This window comes from Clytia hemisphaerica, unplaced genomic scaffold (genome assembly GCF_902728285.1).
Source record: "Clytia hemisphaerica strain Z4C2 unplaced genomic scaffold, Clytia hemisphaerica genome assembly, whole genome shotgun sequence".
NCBI lineage: Eukaryota > Metazoa > Cnidaria > Hydrozoa > Leptothecata > Clytiidae > Clytia > Clytia hemisphaerica.
In genome coordinates, this window is record NW_027103768.1 from 679,647 (window position 1) to 698,262 (window position 18,616).

The 18,616-nt window shown below is 35.3% G+C and overlaps 3 protein-coding genes across 5 annotated transcripts in view; 1 reads left to right on the forward strand and 2 right to left on the reverse strand.

The window, feature by feature from the left end:
* LOC136805755 (rho guanine nucleotide exchange factor 3-like) overlaps positions 1–8,089 on the reverse strand; it is a 32,593-nt gene extending 24,504 nt beyond the window's left edge. The window contains exons 1-4 of the mRNA XM_067062299.1: positions 8,065–8,089; positions 2,214–2,280; positions 1,706–1,829; positions 1,204–1,290 (exon numbers count right to left, since the gene is read on the reverse strand). Of these exons, the coding sequence (XP_066918400.1) occupies positions 1,204–1,290; positions 1,706–1,829; positions 2,214–2,245 (243 nt within the window). The 5' untranslated portion in view covers positions 2,246–2,280; positions 8,065–8,089. The remainder of the gene's footprint in view (positions 1–1,203; positions 1,291–1,705; positions 1,830–2,213; positions 2,281–8,064) is intronic.
* On the forward strand, positions 1,243–15,422 carry LOC136805756 (uncharacterized). 2 transcript variants are annotated; one of them, XM_067062302.1, is made up of 3 exons: positions 1,243–1,314; positions 13,960–14,597; positions 14,847–15,422. In XM_067062302.1, exons 2-3 carry the CDS (start codon positions 13,990–13,992, stop codon positions 15,256–15,258), a joined length of 1,020 nt encoding a protein of 339 aa, XP_066918403.1. In that variant the 5' UTR covers positions 1,243–1,314; positions 13,960–13,989; the 3' UTR covers positions 15,259–15,422. The 2 variants fall into 2 exon arrangements, with proteins under 2 accessions (XP_066918403.1, XP_066918402.1); XM_067062301.1 differs by lacking the exon at positions 1,243–1,314 and adding an exon at positions 13,403–13,757.
* On the reverse strand, positions 15,318–18,390 carry LOC136805759 (fibroblast growth factor 10-like). 2 transcript variants are annotated; one of them, XM_067062305.1, is made up of 5 exons: positions 18,278–18,390; positions 17,662–17,797; positions 16,712–16,829; positions 16,301–16,404; positions 15,318–15,884 (listed from the first exon to the last, which is right to left on the reverse strand). In XM_067062305.1, exons 2-5 carry the CDS (start codon positions 17,767–17,769, stop codon positions 15,600–15,602), a joined length of 615 nt encoding a protein of 204 aa, XP_066918406.1. In that variant the 5' UTR covers positions 17,770–17,797; positions 18,278–18,390; the 3' UTR covers positions 15,318–15,599. The 2 variants fall into 2 exon arrangements, with proteins under 2 accessions (XP_066918406.1, XP_066918407.1); XM_067062306.1 differs by lacking the exon at positions 18,278–18,390 and adding an exon at positions 18,069–18,145.
* Between the last annotated feature and the right edge of the window lie 226 nt (positions 18,391–18,616).

Below are 18,616 nucleotides of genomic sequence, written 5' to 3' on the forward strand. Positions count from 1 at the left end.
TGAGCTTAAGAGCAGGCTATATTGAAGATTGGAGAAGCCAGCAAAGACTTTGCAAGGACACGTAAAAGGTGAGACTTTATGACTACTTTATTCTCCATTTACAAAACGGGCTGTCAAAATTTTATTTTTCTAACGTCTTTTCAAATAGAAATATTTTAACTCATAACTAAAATGATAAGATCCCGGGCAGATTAAGGGAACATCAAAATTTGAAGAATATATTGAATTCACGTGACTTTTTGATTATCCTTATCACCGATGTATTGACTGATGTCTGCCCAAAACAGCACATAATAGTCCGAAAAAATATTTGAAAAACTCTTGGTTGTAAAAAGCCAAAAGGATAGATTAAAACCATTCTGTTTTGAATACGAAATCCAAGAAGAAGGTTTGAAGTAAGTGTGGGGATGATTTTGTAGAAACAAAGTCTATTTCACTCTTCTTAATGCTTCTTTGTAGTGTCTTTGATATAAAATATCGATTACTTTCATCACCGTGGGAAAGAAATTCTACAGTATTGCTCCAAGATCAAAAAATCCAGTAGGGATGGTTTGGATTGCAATATCAGAAACAGAGTCATTATTGAAATCAATTTTTGAGGTTGAATACAAAAAGGGTTGTAAGCACCCGGGGTGATTTATTAACCGTAGATTATTCGTCGCAAATACTAGCGGAAAGAATCTAAAAACCTCCAGAAACCTCAAATAATTGTATTATTGAATATTTCCATACGCTTTTTTGTTCTTTAAAAATATGTCACTTCCCACTCAAAGCTACCCTTACAATCCATAAGGTAGTATTTAAGCTATCTTTAGATCTTCCTATCTCATGAAGGAAGTCGTCCTTTAAAATTCAAGGTTTTAATTAACATCTTAACCGGGGGTCTTGGTTTGACTTAGTTGGCTTTTGTCTTTATCTTTATTTCAAAATAAGTTTTTGGATTTTCTTTTTAGAAACAAAAGGTCACTTTCTACTGTCTCCTATATATCACCTTATCGGGGAAAGGTTTACCTGGAAAAAATTATCACAATCTAATATTTGTCACTTTTTCCCAACCGCTTTTTTCTATTTTCCAGCTAATTCGAACTTATTCTTCTTTGTCTGGAATAAGCATAATATGCGGAAGAGCGCCACCAACGCATATCAAATATAACTTCTATTGGTATTTGAAGGACTACGTCAGCAACATAAGCCTTAACATACCTTAAGCGATTTGGTTTTATTTGCTTCCTCCTTCTGTTTAGCTTTCTGTTTCTTCATGATGACTGGACGAAAACTATGACCAGGTCTCTTCGGTGAAGAAAATAAGAAAAGGTATAATGAATTTTTAGCGTTTTTAAATAGCCAATAGCTAATTAGTCAGTGGGTGTTATAAATTAAAGTACGCAGTGTTGGCATCAACTTTAACATAGCTTAGAAATTTAAAGATAGTCAGTCACGAAAAGACACCACGCAATACACTACTACAAAATGGAGGTGAGAATTATTCAGATCAATCTTATATTTTTTAAAAGGGGAGGCGTTAATTCGAAGTAATACGGTATTGGTACTTCTTCAACTATAAGATTTAAGGTAATAATTAAAAATTAAAACTTTTAATTTGAGAAAAATGGATTTCAATTTAAAACAACTTAGGTATCAAGGATATTATCAGGACACATTTCATAAGAAAAATAGTAATCATTAATAAGAGATTAATTCTTACCACCATGGAGTGACTTTTGTGAAGTTCTTTTGCTCCTTTCAAGCCCAAGTCCACCATACTGCTACTGATATCACTCGTGCTCTGACTCTTTGCTAAGAGCCTCGGTGATCTCCGAGGAAGAAGCCTAAAGAAGCAGAAAAAGTAATTGATAAATTTCAGGTAATCAATAGACCTTTTCATAAAATTATGTCACGAACATCACTTGCCTCGTATTCAAACAATTACCATGGTGATTATGTCCTTTGAGACATAATGAATAGGAAGTAGTTTTAATAAGACCCGCTGGAAGTTAATCACCATGGCTATAATCTCAAAACGAGACAAGTGATGTTCGTAACGTAATTTATGGGTCTAAGGTCTATTCTGCATCATTTCACATATTTGGACTCGTTTTAGATACATAATTGTGCATTATCACGGACTTCTTTTCGTGATCTAGGTCGTATATCTTAGGTTTCAATAATAAAGATTTCCGTAATAAACTATGATGTGATAAAAGTATACTTACTTGAGCAGTCGTTCTTTACTTCGAAAACTCATCTTTTCAAAGTAATTCTATTATATTAGTTGTTATTCTGAAAGAGAAACATACAAAGTTTGTACAAATTCATTCGTTAACGAACGATTCCAAGCAACAGCAGAGCGAGTAACGGAAAAACAGATTTTTTGAATGAAAGGAGAGTGTGTTTATTTTGCGATTGACTGTCTGTCAAATCGATCTTTTTGTAATTCTAAACGTGTTATTTAAATGTGGCTTACGTGAAGCGTTCTGTTGCTAGCACTGTTTGACATAAATGATGTAATCATCTGACCTGGGTATAAAGATTCTTAACGCAGGATCCATATATTTATAAATCAAAGTCAATTAGGGAAAAAAGTTAGATGTGAGACGATGCCAGTCTCAAAACATTTTAAGGCATAAAATCTTTTAAAATTTTATCATCTAAGGAAGTCTTTGTGCGAAATATGAATAAAAACGGTCATTATTTATCAACCGCCAAAAATAATTTAAATCTAAAGAATTTAAATAAGACCAAATAGATATGAATGGAATAATGACCCTGAGTAAATCGATATCAAGGTTCTCATATTAGAAAGCAAAGCAAGTAATTGTCCCTTTAATAAACTAATTGTTTACGCCACTAAAAACAGCACCGATGAAACAATTAGCGGTTTTCTTCGAAAGCAAATTATAATGATGAAAAACAGCTGTTCAACTAAATGAGACTTAGTTTGTTTGTGCTTCAAATCTCAATAATGAAACAACTTAAAAATCTTTACAATTCTTAGCGATAATCTATCACTAAAGTCCATCCCCTTTAATAAATGTGCATTAATTCTTTATTTGCCTGTCATTTTTCAAGCAAGGCGTCAATTCTAACAAATCACACAGCGTTAAAAGATAATCCAGAACGGAAAATTATAGGGAATGAACATTTTTATCCTTGGATGCAACTAAATTCATTTTTGGCAGAGAAGTACTTTGAAGCCTCTTGATTTCAGCTGTAAAATCTTTTTTCAGATAAGATTATTGCATCGAAAGTTACAGCCTGTAGAAGGTAGCCCATTTAAAAGTGGAAAACAGGAAAACAGAAAACAGGGTTCTGCCACTCTAACAGGCTACCTTCAGAGAGCTGAACTTTTGATGCAAAGATTTTAAATGAAAAATAGCAATATAGCCAAAATCAGGATGATTAGAGGTACCTTTATACAAAAAATTAAGTTAAATTTTCAAAAAGTATTTTTAAATCATCCTCCTGGAAATTTATAGTGCCTCGAGTTATTTTTTTTTCAATGGTGTATATCCAGATATAATTTGTTACAATTGAAGCATTGCAAGCAAAAAAGAATTAGGGCACACTTGTGTTTTATAAAGTCTGTTCCAAAATAATTAGCAGTCCGGACATTTTGATACCATAATTTGACCTCTGAACAGAAAAAGCAATAGGGTTAAAAGTCTTTTAGGTAGTTTTTTGAGAGCTTTCGAATGGTATACATGATATTGTCTGAAAATAAGTTTGAAATTTTCAAAAAATTTCACCCTTAGGGTTTTGCCTGGGGAAAAAAGAAATTGCTTATTATTATTTTCTCCTACAAACAGCCTGTATTTTTGTAACACGACCACGCTAAAATTGATCTTGAAGGAAAGAAGACATAATTAAAAGCAGTACCTTGTTGAAAAGATAATATTAAGCAGATGAAGGCCTGATTTTAGGACTTCAAAACCTTTTAAAAATTTTAAAAATGAAGATGACAAAATGAAAATGAAATAAATGTGGATTTTTGTATTTCTTGGATCAAAAGTTATCCAGCTCTCCAAAGTGCATCAATTTTAGCCATTTTGGGCTTTTTTAGCCATTTTAAGCCTACTTTGAATGGTTTTAACTTTTGATCCAAATAAGATATAAAAAAAAGTCTGAAAACATTTGAAATCAGCACAATTCAAAGTAATTCAGAAAACTATAAATTCAGCAAATTTTAAAGTCAGAAAAGTATAATTCAAAACTTTTGATGACCTCATTACCACCTGATGATTTCATCATTCTTTGACAAAATACCATCTGACTTTTTATCACTTTAATTGTTTTTCTCAAATTTTGTGAGGCAGATCTGTTTGGCATGTATTTTTGAGGCACAGGACTAATTTTTTGCGGTATCCTGTATTTCATGGGCCAGCCCAACATCCATTGTTTCTAACCCCCCTACATTTAGAGGGAGATCTCGGGTTTGATTAAACTCAAGCAGGGGGTGTTGAAAGTTTGAATTTCCTAAGGGGGGTCGCCAATTAAGAGGGTATTGCTAAGTAAAGGGGGTTTCCCACAAATATGGGTAAAAATTCAATGAAAAAAATTTTGTCTGTTGAGCTAAAAGGTTTGCTTTACTTCTGTTTTGAAAATGAAAATTGTAAAAAATTTTGCCTGCCGCGCCATTTTTTTTCACCTATGGTAGCTGTTTTCACAGTGAAACCTGGAAATATTGCTTATCGTGTACTCCAAACTTCATTAGTTGCAATGTATAAAACGACAGTAAGAGTTCAGGTTTTTGGTAAAAATACTTTAGGCGTAGAAACTTTCGCGAGCAGAAACTTTCGCGATTTTCGCGAATTTTGGCCCTTTTCGCGAAAGTAAATGTCTTCAAAAATTCTAGGAAGGGCCATTCGCGAAAGTTTATGCTCGCGAAAAATTCTTGACAAAATAGAAAATCTGTAAAACTTCAAACTTTGAATAAAATGTAACTTTTATGGCACTTTTTAGCCTGCTAAAAAGACTAATAAGTCAAAGGACAAATATGTCAAGCCAACCGAAGAAGTATTTGTATCTCTAAGCCATTTTTTCATGTGAAAATTCTCAATTTTACGTCTTGATTCGCGAAAGTTTATGCTCGCGAAAAATATTTTTCCGTTAAATTCGTGAAAGTAAATGTCGTGAATTTCGCGATTTTTCGTCCTCGCGAAAGTTTCTGCTCGCGAAAGTTTGTACGCCTAAAGTACATCACGTCAGCAAATTTGGTAAGGCAAGTGGTCTCTAATTTTTTTCCATTTTTGTAAGGGGTGGGGGCCTTCCTATGCAAGGGGGGGGGTCTTGACACCTCTAGAAACTATGATATTAATGCCCTTTTTGCCTAACATTAATGCATACTTATTTTAAGTGTGCATTAATTTTTTCTTATCATTGTTTGATGCTACTGGAGTTTTTAATTACATCCTAGCTAGCAAAAGGTTCTGGTCTGTAAAGTACTAATATGGGGGGGCGTACGGGGTTTGCGATTTCTGAAATACCAAATTTTTTTGCCAAAATTATAAAAAGTATAAAACTTAAAACTGACTCCTGTGCTGCGGTTTACTTTTTTCCTTGCAACCCTTCAGACTGCCATGGCGGAGACCACAATGTTCTACAAAGCCATTTGTACTAACTTTCTGTTTTTTTTCTCCAAAGAATCAACTTGATTTGCCTGCCAAATGTCTAATTCCAACATTATCAGTTTTGTAGAGAAAGGCGGAGTTTTAGTCTAAACTACCCTTACAGGCAAAAACGAGTTTGTTTACCTCACAAACAATTTTATACACAACAGTCAGTTAGGGAAACCATCCAGGATCCTACCATTCTATAATAAGCCAGTAAAAACTAAATGACACTTATAAACTTAAAAAGTTTCTTACCATTTTCCAGAGAAGCCGGAGACTAAAACAATTTATTTCCAAGATGATGGGGTCCCTTTTGGATCTATTGTTAAGGCCATCTAAAAAGGTGGACGGAGTTGCGGAAAGACAGAGACACCCGCTGCTTCGAGGGTGGAACGCCAAAACGCTCGAACTGATCTTCCAACAGAAGGCAAGTTAGTTGCCGCGCAAGTATTAGATTATACATATTTTATCTCAAATGAAGTGTAAACTATCGTTTTTTTGCCAAATTTGTCTGATTATAAACTACTCTAGGTCAAATTTCTGGACAAAGCCAGTTTGATTAAGCCCTGATATTTATGTTTTCTGAAAATTGAAGTCATTAATAAAAAAATTATTCAGGAAAAAAAGTAAAATTCAAAACTTTTTTTCCAAATTTTTTCACCTATAGTATATACAGTATTTGGGTGACATTACCAGACTTATGCTCAAAAGACACAAACATAATTCTTTTATGAGTGCTGAATATGATTTTTTTGATTGCCGCTGCGTACAGGGACTTGCCAAAGTTCCTAAATGACAGTGGAGCAGGCATTTTACAGGCCAAAGAATTGAAATTACGGGAAAGGTGCATGTCCCTAGGCAACAACTGTATCAATAAACAAAAAATTTTGCAGGAGTAATTAAAGTTATTCAAAATACCGTTGTGTTCTCCTGCCCAAACAACTATTTGTAAGATGGGGGAATTTTAGCCAGAGTGTCCTGACTAGGGAAATCACTGGTTGTCAGCAAACTCTCTATGCTGGCTGCCTAACATGAAAGGGGCCCCCAGCGGTTTGCGTGAATGCATGAATTAGGAAAGAAGTACATGATTGTGTAATTGAAAGTCTTCCATGACATAAAATGGCAAACTGGTGAACTGCAACTGGCACGCTGGCATGCCATTAATTAACATACCGTGAATAATAGATAGCAAATAATGCGAGTGTGCTCACATCGCAAAAGGAACAAATTTTTGCAACGAGAGAGGTGGGAATGCAATTGCGCGCATTTGCGCGAGTGTCCGAACACAGATATCAAAAAGCATCAACACTCAGTAACTTTAACATGTCAATCAATCCCGCACGCTGGAAAAAAGTCTCTAGAGAAAAACAAAACAAAAAAATGGTATCAAAATGTGAGCTGTGACTGGGATTAAATTGTTAATTACACTTAAAATTAAGCACTTTTAAAATGCTTTGAAAATACATTTGGTTGTGATTATGAGATGGTGAAAGTTTGATTGATAAACATTGGTAGAAGTATTGAAACAAACCAGGCTTTTCCAGGAAAAAATAAGTAGGAGAGCTACGAATCACTCACGTAACAAAGACGTACGCAAATTTTTTACGAAATTGTGCATGTGAACCAATTTTAGCGGGTGCGATTTCGTATAAAACGCCCTCAAATATTTTTCTATTCTATACAATCAAAGTATAATTGACGCGCGCAATTTTTTGCTCACCATTCGAGATTGACGCGCGTTTTACTGAACGCGAGCGTGATTGCGCAGGTCTTATTGAAAAGCATGCAAACTTTGTTGTCAAAGATATTCAAACAGTAAGTTTAAAATACAGTCCAGAAATCAATTGTCTCAAGTTAGAGCAGTTGACGGTATAATTTTGACTTTAAAAATATGTATACTAGCTTAGTTGAAGACAAACTTGGTAAAAACATGCTCGCCTTTGTGCCAAAGACTTGTCATGTTCCCAAGGGAATTTTAAAAAGATTTTGCTATCAAAGGCAAAAACATCTTCGGTGAAGTTGGTTAACTTGTATCTAGACTGGTAGAGGGACACTTGCATAGCCAGTAAATGACTGATCAATCAAAGCAGCAAAATATCAAAACAAATGAACTACGCAGCACCGCTCGCAGCTCTACTCTACCATTTTTGTTTTGATTTAACTTTGTATTTTAATGGACCAGCCAGGTCATTCATTTGAGGGCTAATGCATATTAGCCTCCACTGATGCAAGTTACCCAATCTCACGGTATGTTATTCTCAAGAGCAATTAAAAATGACAAACTCTTTCTCTTTAGACTTTGTTTAGACTGTTAGTTTAGAACACGCTATTTTATCAAAACAATCAGAAAAGACAAATTGTAGGATAGGATTTGAAAATTAAATAGCTTTAAAAAATCAACCACAAAACCATGAAAAATCTGACAAATCCACAAAAAAAACAGAAAAAAACTCACCTGAAATTTCAAAAAAAATTTGTGTTTTTGCCGCTCGGATTTTAATCGAAAAGCAAAGTATATATTTTAGGCCTTGGAAAGGCGGTGGTTGAGCAATTGTGTGCGATCCACCCAGCCCGCCCCAAGCAGCAACGCCCTGTTGCCGTCCGAGAAATGAAAATATATATATTTTATATAATCATTCTCTCAATACAGTAAGAACCTCCAATTAGCAGACACTCTAAAAAGCGGACACCTCTGATTAGTGGACAAAATATTCCCCCCGGCCGTTTCTTAGTCAAACCCTTATAAAAAGTCTTCAAAAGGCGGGCACTCAATTGACAAGCTTTCCGCCTGGGGCCAGTAAAATAGTGAATGACTGGCACTTCAAGTCCATAGCCACCAGAGCCACCTCCCATGTTACTCTTTTGCCAGTAACTTCAGCTTTGATTGACGTGTACGGTACTTTTAAGAAAAGGAAACTATCAATTCTGATTAGTGCAATCGATTTTTCATCGACTGGATTATCAGGTTCCTTCCTTAGTATTTTTAGACTTTTCTTGCACGATTGAAAAAAAGTAGTTTGTTGTGTTTAAATAACTTTTCTCGAGTCTTTTCATGTTACTATAGGGAAATGCCTAAAACCATAATTTCATGTTTGCGACCCCCTACAATCATGGTCAAAATAGAATGAGAATTCCGGTTATTTTAACGTTTTTCAAGATTTAAAGCTCTGGCGAGAAAGTCGATTTTGGGCTATCTCTTTAACTTAATCGAATATTTCAATTTGGGAGGGGTTGGCAGACTTCCAGGCTATATTCTGAGCCTTATTGGACTATTTTTGAACTTTTAGATCCTGAGATCCTAAGGTCCTAAACTCAGAGTTAAAACTCTACCCTTCAAACCTACTTTAGAGCACTTACAAATCGATTGTGGTTTCAAAACTTCCCGGTGGATTTCCCTTTTTTCTCAAATATTACTACCATGATTGTAGTACGATTTAATTTCGAAATTTGAGCCTGAAACTCAAAAACCCTCCAAAAGACGGATACCTCTAATTAGCGGACACTAATCCAATCCCCCGATGGTGTCCGCTATAATTAGAGGTTCCACTGTAATATCCGAGTCAGAGTCCGGGGGGGGGTACTACATAGGCAAATGGAGGGTACGGTATGTGCCGCCCATAATTATACGATGGCCCAGAGAAGGCTCAAAACACTAGTTTTTACACACTTCCAGTTCTTATAAAATTTGTGAACTAGAACTGCCTAGGGTCAATGGCCCAGAAGGCTCAAGTGACACTGCGCACTTCTGACTTTTTGTCAGGGCGGGAAATGAAATTTTTTTCGCAATTTCGGTCTTTAAAATGTATGTCGAGTTACGCAAAATGAGTTAATAAATTTCCGAGTTGTTCATTTCAAGAGTAACAGGTTGAAATTTCTGAGTTAAGTGCTGTTCAGCAAAATCCCACCCAGTGGCAAAAATCCGGGAAGCAAAAAGTGAGCAAATATCAACTTTGTTCTTTTGCCTCCACGTCGGTAGTATTTTCCGCCATTGGACCACCCTTCTAGTGCATGAAAACTAGAAGTGTGTGTGTGTGTGTGTGTGTGTGTGTGTGTGTGTGTGTGTGTGTGTGTGTGTGTGGTGTGTGTGTGTGTGTGTGTGTGTGTGTGTGTGTGTGTGTGTGTGTGTGTGTGTTTTTTGAGCCTTCTGCTGTGAAAATAATTCAAGAATCCGAGAATCTACAGGAAGGAAAATAACTCGAAAATTTAAAAGAAACGAAACCAAGTTAAAAAATGAGAAATGACGAGCTACAAAGTTGAGAATGGTGTCTTCTTTCGAGGGGGACTTTTGCGTTTCTAAAATATTTTTAGAAGTGTGCAGTGTCGTCACAAAAAATCTCGGAAGTGCGCAGGGTCTTGTGAGCCTTCTGGGCCATGACCCTAGACAGTTCTAGTTCACAAATTTTATAAGAACTGCACGTGCGTGGTGAGCCTTAGGGGCCATCGTATAATTAAGGGTACCATTTTGTGATTTCCAAAGTCCCGCTAAGGGTTGGAAAAATCAGAAAATCAAATTTCAGTCCCACTAAGGGTCGGAGAATCAGGAAAATTTCAACTTTTTACCCCCGGAAAGATCAAAATTTGCAATTTGGTCAAATTTGTCTCAGTAACAAGGGTCGTAAAATTTCTAAAGGTTCTAACGTTTTTTATTGGCACGCGCACAGAAAAGAAAAAAATAAATAGGCTTTTGCTTTGCAAAAAAGTGGGGGGGGGGGGCATGGAATTTTTGTTAAAGGTTGTTGCTGTTTTCACAGCATGCTATCAGTGGTCACCAGGTCTTTGATGTAATTTGTTTTTTATTTTAAAGGGTTGGATTTTAATTTTCAAAATAAATCGCTTTTATCAAGCGAATTTTATTAAGGTAACCATAGGTAACCATTCATTTTCGAAATTTGTTGGTGTTGGGGTAGCGTTAGCCATTTTGTGTAAAATATTGAGTTGAAAATCTTGAGTTAAAAGTCTTGATTTGAACGTCTTGAGTATTTTAAAATTCTTGGGGTTTTATTCATATTCCAATTTTATTGTCTGTTTTTTTTTTTGATTTTAGATGTCTATTGTGTTATTGAATTTTAGTATTTATTTCTCCTTACAGAGGATGCCCGGTTCTGTATTGAGTGATCTAGGAGTCGTCTCATTAGAACCGTCTTACGTTGTAGCTTATACTGCCTGGTCAGATTGCGAGACACTGACACACAGTTTTTGGATCAAGTGTTTTAATCTGGCGTGAACTACTAGGGTACAAGACCAGCGCACTCTCACCTCATCCACGAAGTATTGTGGAATCGATACCTAACACAGTCACTGACAAGCTTCTTCAGTTTATGTCCACCCATTTCCCCTCACATGGCATGGGTTGGCCCGGGAGAAGGTACATTTCACTTGTCAAGTGAATCTCAGCACCGAGTTGGAATCGAATCTCAACCTCCTAAACGATAGATTGACGAACATCATACTACTACTACGCCTACTGCGTGTAGTGTGATACAATACGATAATTGTTATGGATGATATCAGTTTGTGTTAACTACTACCGGAACTACTCACTACAATTTGTTCCTTCATCAATTTTGTTTGTTTATCTTATGTCTGAATTGGTCTTCTAGCATTCTCTCGAAATGGGTTGGAGAAAGTGAGCTTCTACGTACCCCGAAGCTTTCCTGGTTGTACAAGTGGAACCGATATTCGATATTTCAATTCGCAAAGATTGCTCTGTTACAGACCACTGAGAGAGGGTGCTACATCCATAGTAAAGATAAAAAAGGACTGAGAGTATAGAGTCATTGCTTTTGGTGAAATCAGTTTTTCAAAAGTGAAAACAAAAGAAAAGGTTGAAATTCTTCATCTTCTTGTGAGTGAAAGATCTGTGAAAGACTCTTAACCTGGATGAATGGTGATTTACGAAGGCTTTTTCTTTCGTTGTTATCAGCAAACTCATCATCATAAAAACTCTTATGAGAATAATTTCTTCACGTCGAAATTGTTCAAAAATTGGAACGGAAAAGTTGTCGATGTTGTTGCCTCGTGGTTTTACGAAAGGTTGAAACAAGAGGAATCAATAAATTGTTAGTAGGGGCTTAGTAGTGTAACGGGAATGGGAGTTATCTAGCCCATGCTAATAATTCAAACGGACATTTTTAAAACCAGCTTCTTAATGAAGATGACTTTACCACGCCACACTCGACGGGTTTCAGTCGAATCAAAAAATAAATAAAGATTTACTATTACACTCGAAAATTTAAAATCCTGTTTTGAAGTCATTGAAAGAAAATTCAAAATTTTACGATAAATTTGTTTTGAAAGGAAGCTGTACGCTTCAAAGCCTCTATATTCTCACAAAAGTCTAGACACTTAATTCACTGAATCAATTCCCCAAAACGTTTCTTGCTCTTGGGAAAGAATTAATAAACTTGCGCCGAAATCATCTTCACAGAACTTTGGTAGACAGCGGTGTACGGAACCATTTAGACTCAATGGTCGACAAGGTTTTTCATTCAAGTCGAGTGTTATGAAAGAAAAATACGCTTGTGTATAAGAAGTTTCTAGGATGGACAATCTTTTAGTATCTCAGATGGTTGGTATTGGCGTCACTGGAAGGACTTAAGAATTTGTTAAAAGGAATTATTTTGAACTTTATACGAAAAGAAAATATATTAGGCTCAAAATTGATCTTTTCAAATAAATTTGCTATCTGATAGAAAATTCACATAAGATAATTGAAACATTTAACCAGTAGTATAGAGTCATAGAATATATTTTTGACATATCAGAACTTTTGTTCGCGCTTCAAATTTGGGATAAGAAATATCTTCCTTTTTCTTCGTGAATTGGATTTTTTGCTTTGCTGATGGGAAAAATCTTTCACTTTCCAAAAGGTGACAAAGGGGTTTAGAAAGCTTTCAGAGAATATCTAAAAGCCGGGGAGGAAGATTGATCCATTTTGAAAGGAAATTTCATTTTCTGAATAATTCACTATTTTGATACTTATTGTTTTTTGAGATGTGTTAAACTTTCGGCGGAGCTTGAAACAAGGAAAATTCAAAATTTGCGATAATTATTCGTGTTCACTTCTGGGAAGTTTATTCCAAATTTTATTTTATCGATTGAATTGAGTGAGGCTCTTTTGTGACTATGGGCGAGAATCTAAAAGGACATGGTTAAGCTTAGTATCAGATGCGGTTTTGGCAAGTAAAAATGAATATTGTAATACACATTTGGGCATAGGTTACAGCTATGAAGTATACCCCAGATTCTCTTTAATTTTTGGTAAGACTAAGGGTTTTAGAGCGAAACTAGAGTCATTAAAAAGCGATCAAATCTTTATATAACAGATCGTTTAGAGGACCCATATTTTAGTTTTTCATTTCTTTCACTGAAGTTATGATAATATTGGAAGATGTTGGAAGAAGGGTTGGCTTTAGGAGAAGTGTTTTCAGTTTTGTTATTCTCATCATTCATATCAGTAGCAGAAGAACAAAATCTTTTCTTTTTTCTTCTTATGGATGAAAGAACATAAGAAAGGATGAGTAGATAAGAAGATCACATTTTTCATGGAGTTTCATTGATTTTTATACTACACGGGAAATCTTTCGTTTTTCGGCCCAAAAAAGTAATCTGTGGTTAAAGAAAAGATGGTACGGTTATTTTCTTCAACAATCGAATCTTTAAAAGTGTTTAAAAACGTTTTGAAGCAGCGTGTGCTTTTCCCATTTTTCACAAATTGAAGGAAATTGTTTATCTGTAGCTCGTTTCCCGCTCTATGACCTTAACATTGTGTGTGAAAGAAAATTTTTTCTTGGTGGCATCCTGCTCGACAAAACTCAATTTAGGGACTATTTACGGCCCAAAAAATCACGTATTTCAATCGTCATCTCCGCTTGCCTTCAAAAGCCCCAACTGTGCCATTATTCAAAACTTTTTTGGTTTTAATTTTGATATGATAATAATAAAGTAACAACGATCTCGCTCTCTCATTCTTTCATTGAATGCAAATCAAACGCCGATATCAAAAGACAAATTTGACATGGCTTGTGAATCTAGTTATGTTCCATAGTATTAATATCTAGACGTTAATTGATAAGAAACAAATTTCTTGATTTTTTACTCGGGGTGTAAAATCAACAAGTGATCGACTTTCCGCAAAATCATTTCTGAGTGAGTTGATATGACAATAATTTGTTTTATATTAAAATCTACTAAGTCATGTAGTGAAGTGGTTAAAAGTGTATAATTGAAAAGGATATATCAGACATCAAAAGTGACAATTACTACTCTAAAACAAACTTTACAATCGATTAAACTTCAATAAAATCATAAAAAGTCTAAAAGTCATTTTTCTGTTCTGTCTAACTTTTAGGTGTTTATTCGACGAGGAAACAGAGAAACAATGGCGGATCACAACTCAACGGCGGTAGATCTGGCCTTCTCGTTAGAAACCAGTCAAATATGTGGCGCCTTTCTACTCATCGTTTCGTTGTTCGGTCTCATGGTGTACGTTCTATTCATGTTCGTCGTGTTCACACGTCCTAAGTTTAAAGACAAGACTTATTTTACGATCGCTGGATGTCTCGGTATCGCAGATTGTATGTGTCTCTTCCTAATGATTGGATACGCTTCCCCTTGTCTATTTTACCGAACAAGTCTAAGCAACAGTCTCGCGTTGGGTGGCGTATTGAACATTGGATGGTTCAGCGGACTACCACTACTCATCTTTCTAGCTGGTGATCGATATTTGTGCATCTGTAACAAAGATTTGTACAGCAGGTTTTACAAGAGACGTTTGACGAACATGTACTGTATAGGATGTTGGGTGTTTGGTATTGCTTATTCCATCCCCTCCTTCTTCCCATGCTGTTCTCTACATTTCGATTACACCTTGATGTCATGGGGCTGGAGTATAGACTTCGATGGCGCCAAAACATTAGCTTTGGGTGAAATAACCATGGTAGTCATCATCACATCAATCACTTACTTCCTCAACGGCCTCGTTTTCAGGTAAAAAAAATTATGTTACGTTTTAAACTACGAATAGTTTCTTTCATCTGATTAAATACCATCAGCCAGTCAAATAATAACACTTTCTCTTCACCAAAACATATTCCGAGGTTATTGTTCGTTTATGGTTGCAAGGGATCGAAAAGTTCCCTTGACAAATCAGTCTGATATGGAACTCCAGAATTCCATTTAATCCGTGTTTTTTCCTCCAGAAGTAGTTCAAACATATTCTTTTTGTTTACGTTTCAGAGCACTTCGAGAAGCTCAACGTAACACGTCTTTAGACGCCGTACACGAGCAGCGTAAGAGCGCACGTGAACGTAAAGTGTTTATCCAATTCTTCATCACCACTATTTGGTTGGTGGTGTTTGATGTACCCTTCATCACGATCGGTTACATTGAGAACCCGTCACACTGGTTGGGTTATTTCGTCACGTTAGCTTACACCATCAATTGCTCCATCAATGGATGGGTTTATTGCTTCATGAACAAAACTGTCAAACGTGAGATCCGAGAGATCTGTCGGCGTGGATATCGGATACGTGCAGATACGGAAATGAGTGATCAAGGTCGCAAAACTATCGTTAGACAACGAAAGGATACTAAAAAATCTGAGGTGGAAAATTTCCGTTTAAAACAAGGCAACACTTCATCCGCATAGGGTGGATACCATCCTTAATTAAGAGAGGGTTTTGAAAAACTTGTGAATTTATTTGTATATTGATTTTAGCATTGAACACATCTTTTTATTGTTTAGTTACTTTTTTTACAAATTGTATATATGCGTGCGTGTGTTAAAATGCAAGGTTTGTCAAAAACTGTTTATTGGAAATTTTCATGATATCTAAAAGTCATGTTGGTGTTTGGAGTGACCGTTTGAGAGTCTCTTTCTCAGTCTTTCTGGTAGGCTAACCTCAGAAATTTGCATTCGATTTCTCTTCCCTCCAATTAATAAGGAAATTGCCTGGATTTCTCTCGTTTATAAAACTCTTGAAACAAATATCACCTAACAACATTTTTGACCATTTTTCTTGTGTTATTATTTGAATTTTTCGTTGTCATTGGCAACGAAGATGGTAGAATGTTCGAATAATGTAATTGTGGTACTTCCCAATAAAAAGTTGATGTTTGAGTGATGTCGTGTGTCATTTGCACCAATTCACCAGGCGTGGGTAAAGTGAGGTAATATTTAGCTGTTGGATGGTTTATTGAATGATAACTTTCATAAGTGTTGTAGAACTCTGGTGTAAAACACTCCACAAAGACACAATCACGACCTTCTGTCTCCTGAAAATATATAAGGTTAAGCGGTGTCGGGTATAAAATGGAAGTAAAATCAGAAAGTTTTGACGATTATTTGTCTTAATTTTACCTAGTTTTAAAATTTAGTCCCATTCTCAAAAATGATTCTAGGAAATTTGCACCAATTATTTCACTTCCCTTTGAGGAGGGGAGGAGGGGGTCAAAAAAAGAAAAATGTTTTTGATCAATGGAAGGCTATTTTTCCTTCGTGAATAAAGGCTGGCTAGCATGATGATACTAATTTAATGATGATACTAATTTCCAGGCAAAGCCCTAATCCCACGTCCAACGATCACATAAAACTGTCGAAGAACATGCATAGTGCATTGAGACAGGGGTCTTTTACAGAGTATATATTTGAAGGAACTAAATGTGGATTAATGAATAAAATGTGGACTTACGGTAGCGTAGACTTGACCAAGTTCGTTGACGGCCATATATAATTGTGCTTCTTTCCCCCACATGGCAATCATGTTAGCACTGATCGATATCACTTGTAGAAGTGCTTTAATGGAAAGAAGTAGATATTAAGATGTCACATGAAAAAAATCATCCATGCATTAATTTCTCAATGATCTCAACTCACATTAGTAAAAATGAAAATAGAGAGTTGGAGAAAAGGGTAATCGAAATGTAAGTATCAAAACGTAAAGGTAAATAAAGTCTCTTGTTTTGATCTTTATATACTTAGGCTTTATCTGATCGTTTTTCATGTCTTACGTCCCAAAATGAAGCTGGTTTGAATATCTACCGAGACAGGGGTTGAAAAGTCCAACTTCTTAATCAAACCAACGATGGTACATATTACCTACCATAAGGATTATCTGGGTCTTTGGTGGAGGTGATTTCTCCATTGGGTTGGATAGCGAGTAAAATGTCTTTTGAACGTAACTTTCGTGGCCTGGTGAACTTCATCAATTTCTGCTTGATCTGAAGAGTGGAAAGGGAAAAGAATATCAACGAAGAATATCAAGCGTTTTTAATGTCAATGCCTTGCGGTGCAAAAAAGATTGAAAGGATGTATTATTTCCAAGAAAATTAAGAGAATAACAACTGATAGCATAGATTACCATTTTCAAACTTCCAAAAAGTCAATCTAATTGTTGAGCTCATACTTAAAGACTGGACAACCATCCGAGCAGTAAGTCAGGCTTGGAAAATAAGAGATTACACTTTTTACGAAGTACCTTGTCAATAAACACCATGTGGGGAGATTTTCAAAAATGAAAAGAACGTTCAAAAAGAAGGGGAAGGATGGAATTTGATTCAGTTGAACCAACAAAAATAGAAGTTTATTTGAAAATGAAATTCGAAGAAGGGAATAGATGGTCCCCACAAAATAAACATGTTTTCTTTAATTCTAAAATTTCTTCTTTTTTTTATCTGCAAATGATAAGTGTGGAAAACTTTTGACGGGGGGAAATTATCCAGATTATCCAGATTATCGATCTAAAATTCATAAAGCTACATCAATTCAAAGAATCTGAATCTAAAGTGTCTTGAGAAACTAAAAAACAGAAAAAGGTTATCAAAAATAGGTGATATAAATAGGAATAACTTTTTCCTAGCAAAAATTGAAATTAAAAAGCAGAAGGAAATCCTCCCTGAGAATGAAATAATACTTCCCAAAACATCTTCGTTTTGTCACCTTCTTAAAAGTCGATTTTTAGGTGAAGAGGAATTTTCTTCACTTCAAAAGGAGATCTAGTGAAACAATTTCACTCCACTTTCAAGTGAAAAGCAAGAATCTTCTTGCACTTACAACTTCACCCATCTCATTTTCATCTTCATTTTCTGCAGAAGCAAATCTTGCACTTTCTTCTTGGTATGATGACGTAATCGGTCGCCTGACACCTCCTCTTTCCACCATCTTGTTTTCAGTTACAATCTAACACTATCTGGAATGGAATGAATACAACAAGTGAATCCTGATACAAATTTTGTTTCTTTATTCATAAAACAGAGAAAACACTAAAACCAACTAGATATATAGTATAGTAAAGAAATATTAAAATCATAGATGTTTTTTTGGTTAACTGGAGATCTACACATCATAAAACACCATATAAAAAAATATTTCTCAAATGTTAGAAATGGAAGGAAAATGTAGGAGCGAGTGAACGACAAACAAAACAGCCTGTTGCACATTGAAAACCTTCTTCAGCGAACCTTCATCTTTTTCCCTTCTTTCATTAAAAATTCATCTTTTATTTTTCATTTTTCACAATGTTTTGGCATTTCAAATATCTGAATAGAAAACTGTTTAATTAGGACATAAAGTCGATAGATAGAAACTTTAGCCGAAATAGATAAATACGAAGTCTTTCATGAGAAATTCTGTGAATGAATGTTATGAGAAAATCGCAAACAATATTTACCTGGATTATTTCTTCTTTTGAAGTTTTGGCAGCCAACTATTCAATATTTGAAAGATGTGTGAATATTATATTGCTCTACAATACCATCAATAACATGTTCATCAAATTTAAAACCAATGAATTTATTTGATGATTACAAAAAAGCATTATATAAAAGTGTTATCAGTTTATGCCTTTAGATCCTCTTAGATGAAACTTCAACACATAAATCTCCCTTCAACGCCAGTAAGCCTTTCAAGCAAGAAAAAAATTTCACAACATTTAAAAATCAGAAAAAAACCTTATTCAATCAAGTTAAATAATTTTTGAACAAATTACTCATCACAAGCAAGAGAAAAA

Coding starts and splice junctions, on each gene's coding strand:
- LOC136805759 (XM_067062305.1), bottom strand. CDS start 17,769: ATGGTGGAAAGAGGAGGTGTCAGGCGACCGATTACGTCATCATACCAA. Junction 16,830..17,661: donor AAAATGAGATGGGTGAAGTT/GTAAGTGCAAGA, acceptor TCCACTCTTCAG/ATCAAGCAGAAATTGATGAA. Junction 16,405..16,711: donor AGACCCAGATAATCCTTATG/GTAGGTAATATG, acceptor TTTCCATTAAAG/CACTTCTACAAGTGATATCG.
- LOC136805756 (XM_067062302.1), top strand. CDS start 13,990: ATGGCGGATCACAACTCAACGGCGGTAGATCTGGCCTTCTCGTTAGAA. Junction 14,598..14,846: donor CTCAACGGCCTCGTTTTCAG/GTAAAAAAAATT, acceptor TTTACGTTTCAG/AGCACTTCGAGAAGCTCAAC.